General features: G+C 43.9%; 1 protein-coding gene across 1 annotated transcript; it reads left to right on the forward strand.

Moving 5' to 3' along the window:
• The first annotated feature begins 33 nt into the window (after window positions 1–33).
• zgpat (zinc finger, CCCH-type with G patch domain) lies at window positions 34–3699 on the forward strand. The gene is made up of 6 exons (XM_041058061.1): window positions 34–641; window positions 1055–1188; window positions 1363–1527; window positions 1643–1765; window positions 1971–2382; window positions 3235–3699. The coding sequence occupies exons 1-6, from the start codon at window positions 34–36 to the stop codon at window positions 3371–3373; spliced, it is 1581 nt and encodes a 526-aa protein (XP_040913995.1). The 3' UTR covers window positions 3374–3699.
• Window positions 3700–4543: the final 844 nt, after the last annotated feature.

Below are 4543 nucleotides of genomic sequence, written 5' to 3' on the forward strand. Positions count from 1 at the left end.
TGATGCTGTCGATTCCTGGTCCCAAGTGTCAACATGGATGAAGAAACTCTAGAGGCAGCCATTTCTACCTATTGTGCCCAGCTGCAGCAGGTAGAGACAGCCCTTTCGGCTGGGCTGGACCCCTCCCAGCAGTCAGACCTTCTCAAACTAAAAGAGGACCTTCATCAGCTGATAGAGCTCACTGAGGCCAGTCTGGTGTCTGTCAAAAAGAGTCGTCTTCTGGCCAGCCTCGAGGACAGCAATGGCCTGCAGGCGCACACCTCAGAGGCAGCAGCTAACACAAGCTGTGCAAGCAGCAGTTTGGACTCTGAGTTTGTTGCTTTTTACTCTGAGCTGGGGGATTCTTTAGATAGTAGCTCTGATACTAGAGAGAGGGAAAAGGAGAGCAATGGTGGGGTAGAAGATGGTGAGGAGGAGGAGGAGGAAGAAGAAGAAGATTCACTCGGTGGTACCAAAGTCAGAGCACCCTACCGGACAGCATGGGGAACACTGGAGTATCACAATGCCATGGTGGTGGGGGCAGAACCTCCAGATGGAGAAGAGGCACAAGTAAGAGTGCTCTATGTCTACCCCACCCAGAAGTCTATGAAGCCTTGTCCATTCTACCTGGAGGACAAATGTCGCTTCCAGAATAACTGCAGGTAAAGTACCACTGTTTTTATGTGTTTTTTTTCCATTTACATCTGTAGAAGGTTGTAGTATTAAAGCTTCTTGCTCATATCTGCCTTCTTTGTAATAGCAGACAATATCCAGCAAGTGTCACCCATTGTCCACATGATGCAGATGTTTCCTGACCATAGCTACAGACAACAGTCTCACAATGCTATCGAGTGTTGTTCCACTTGATTTCAAAGTTTTCGTGTCCAGTAATCATCTAAACGTTGTTTCTGAGGTTTTTCACTCTGGGAAGAGAAAATTACAAGGGATGTTTTTTCTACTCTTTTTTTTTTTTTTCAGATCAGTTGAATCCTTTGATTATTTACTATGTAATTAACTTTGGTCTCAGTTGTTTACACAGAGTATTTTTTGAGATTTTTTTCCTTTTTTATTGAAGATTTTCTCACGGTGAAGTGGTGTATGTGTCGGAGCTCAGAGAGTTTGTGGAGTGTGACCTCAGTAATCTTGAAGAAGGCTCGTCCTGCTTGGTTCGACACGAGGATGGCATCTGGTATCCAGCAAAAATTCAAGGTATTCTTCAGTGACAGGATTGACAATAAAATGACCTAAAGTTGTGTCAGCTTGTCAGAAAGTGCGATAGATACTTTTCCTGAAATTCTTCAGCAAGTCAGCTGAACATCCAAGAAAATGATAGATTAAAATGAGTCCAGGTTATGCTGACTCGAATGCTTTCTCTCAATGTAGAAATAGACAATGGATTCTACACTGTGAAGTTTGACTCGCTGCTGCTGAAAGACGCTGTGGTCGAGGCTGACTGTATTATCCCGCCTTTGAGAGAAGATGACCCACTCTCCTCTGACTCTGACCAGGACGACAGTGGAGATGGAGATGATGTGGCTTTTGCAAGAGGTGTGTTTGCATATGCGACTACCACTACCAGAGTTTTTTTTTTTTTTTTAAACCTATTTCTCCCCTTTAAAGTAACTTACCATATCTACTTTTATTTTCACTTGTTACACAACAGTTATGGACTCTGCTGTAGAATCCACAGTTATTTTAAATACTGCTGATTTCGGTGGCTGGGAGGCACACACCAGAGGCATTGGATCCAAGCTTATGCTCAAAATGGGCTATGAATACGGGAAAGGTAAGTGCAAGTGTAAAACATTTACTACATTTTATGTCCTGAAGTCACAACATCTATAGGTATTCTGATTGACATAATGTATATTAAAAAATCTATTTGATTTCCTGTTTTCTTTTGCGAGTGTTCCGTCTTTTCCTGTACAAAGATATACAAAAGAAATAGTCGTGTGTTCCTCTTCCTCACTCAGTCTCCTTTGTCTTCTCAGGCTTAGGAAAGATGCAGGAGGGTCGAGTAGAGCCAGTCATGGCAGTGGTCCTACCCAAGGGTAACTCTCTGGACCAGTGTGCCAACTTCACCCAGAGACGCACCCAGAGCAAGGCTGCAAAAGATGGCACACTAACGGGCCGCCCAAAGAAGCGCAGAAAACCTCAGGTTGCCACAGGAGGGCGCCACACTGTCTTTGACTTTCTCAATCACAAACTCGGAGGCAAGAGCACCCATCTTGCTGAGGGGGGTGCTGCTGCGCCGTCAGCAGCGACTGGGGTGGAGGCTTACAAGGGAGGGGAAACCACCAAGAGGAATCTGAATGTGAGGCTGTTTAAGGCTGCTGAGAGGGTGTCCCAGACAGAGAGGGAGATCGAGAAACTGACAGAGACACTCAGCAGGCACACAGGCAGGTTAGTACTGATTGATTCTCCATATTTAATCTGACTTCTGTGAAGGTTGGGAACTGACTGTAAATGAAACAAGACTATAATCAGTTAATTGCAATGGAACCTCAGCTCCCTGTCTCTCGGCAGATGCTCAGCAGCTGCTACCTCCTCCATCGAGAACACAGACATATTAGCAACCGTAGCATAGCATGTACACACATATAGGTGCATAAGTGTGCCGCTTACACAACTATAATTTATTGTAAAATATGAGCTCTAGTTTCTGTGACGTTCCTGTCAAGTAAAATGGTTATTAATTGGAATTCACAAACTAGAGACCATCTTGCGATGGGATCACACCGTCCCCGACTGCACATCAGTGGGTGTGGTGCAATGGAACACACAACACTGGAGAAGTGTTTGGCAAAGCAGGTGAACTCTAACCCCTCTACTCCCAGCAACCCTTGCTCAGACCACACCCATCTTTTGTGGCTGCATCCTGCACAGCTGTGATTCTGTCATGGTGACAAAATTTGTCCACAGTCTGTCCGACGTATAAACACCTCCCAGAGTACTCCATACCACCTCTATGGTTCCTGCAACATTAGGACCAGCACCACATTTTTCCATGATGACACACATATACACACACACACACACACACAGACTCACAAGGTGGAAATAATAGCAGCCACAGTGTCGCGGCTGGTAATAGGGAGGACTGTGGGAGTTGTGTGAAAATGCGAATAAGGTGTGAAGAGTTGAGGTTAGACACTTGTTTCTGTGGCCAGAATTCTCTGGAAAATGCAGCTGAAACCAACTTGTCTCCTTGTCTCTCCCCACTTCCTAATCTATTTGTTGTTTCTGTGTGCAAAGGGGCGCATCCACAGTGAAGCAGCTGGAAGAGAAGCTGTCAGCGGCCCGCCGGTTGCTGGCCCAGCAGAAAGCCCAGGAGCTGTCCATCCAGAGAGAACATAAGAAGGCTGACACACACAAGAAGATGACTGAGTTCTAAGCTCAGTTTTCAAAGACTTGGAGTATAAAGGGAAGCCTGCTTGCCTGAAATGAACTTTTGTCCCTTGCCTGTTGTCAAGTTATTTCCTACACTGTATTTTAAGGCATTTTTTAGCATAATTTCTCACCACATTATGGATTTGAGCTGGCGGTGTAGCCCACTTTATGCAGAATGGATCAATATGCTGAAGATCATTGCTGCTATTCATATATTTTTCAAGGACTGTTCTGTTCGAGTTTGAAGTGTACAGTTCACAATAATGTTAAAAACTGATTTTTATTTGTAATTAACATTTTGTCTCAGTAAACATTCAGCACTAAAAACCATGTGTGGAGATGTCACTGTGCATTTTCTTCTCATTTTAACCATACACCTTTACCATTGTAAAAAAAAAAATATTTCTCCACCAGAGAATTTTTAATGTTTTCTTTGTTATACTCTGGGAGAGGTTTTAGTAATTCTGACCAGAGGCTGCTTCGATGGTGAGTGCAGTATACCTTGACTTACATCTTGAATGGATTTAAAATTACAACCTCTGGAGCTGGGAGACCTTACAGGGTTGTGAGGTGAAACCCCTCCATTCGCCCACACCCCTTTCTAACTCATACACAGAATCTTTGAAGCTACAATATAACATAACTTCTATTAAATAATGAATTTGGAGAGCAGCTTGTCTGCTCATAGACTTGGACACACATTGTCTATAGGTGGTGAGTGGGTCAGGCAGTGACCGCATCTACACTTTGGCCTTTCAGACTCCCAAGTAAAGGTTGAAGTTGTGATGTTGGGTAGCTGTAGATGAGGTCTTCATCTTTTTCGTGCCTTCTTTCATGATTCAATCTGAATGTAACATGACATAATAAAGTCTTAAAAACAGAAATCAGAACTCTAATATTTGCTACCTGCATTCAACTTTCTTAATGGCTACCTTCCTAAAGCATCAGGCAAGCAAAAAAATACAGATAAGATTGGTGTGAGCCTGAGTCCATGAAAGACAGCTCGAAAACCGGTGCCCATCGGCATGTCAGAGATTGTGCTATCCCTGTGGGGAAAGTGATAGTAAACACCTCATATTAAAGCAATACGAGCAGGGATATACAGTGCACTTTGTAATCCATCCATGAAGTCTCTGGATGGTGGAACAGAGAGCAGCACTTGCAGAACTCGTGA

Source organism: Toxotes jaculatrix, chromosome 2, assembly GCF_017976425.1.
Source record: "Toxotes jaculatrix isolate fToxJac2 chromosome 2, fToxJac2.pri, whole genome shotgun sequence".
Classification (NCBI taxonomy): domain Eukaryota; kingdom Metazoa; phylum Chordata; class Actinopteri; family Toxotidae; genus Toxotes; species Toxotes jaculatrix.

Coding starts and splice junctions, on each gene's coding strand:
- zgpat (XM_041058061.1), top strand. CDS start 34: ATGGATGAAGAAACTCTAGAGGCAGCCATTTCTACCTATTGTGCCCAG. Junction 1,189..1,362: donor GTATCCAGCAAAAATTCAAG/GTATTCTTCAGT, acceptor CTCTCAATGTAG/AAATAGACAATGGATTCTAC. Junction 1,766..1,970: donor GGGCTATGAATACGGGAAAG/GTAAGTGCAAGT, acceptor TTGTCTTCTCAG/GCTTAGGAAAGATGCAGGAG.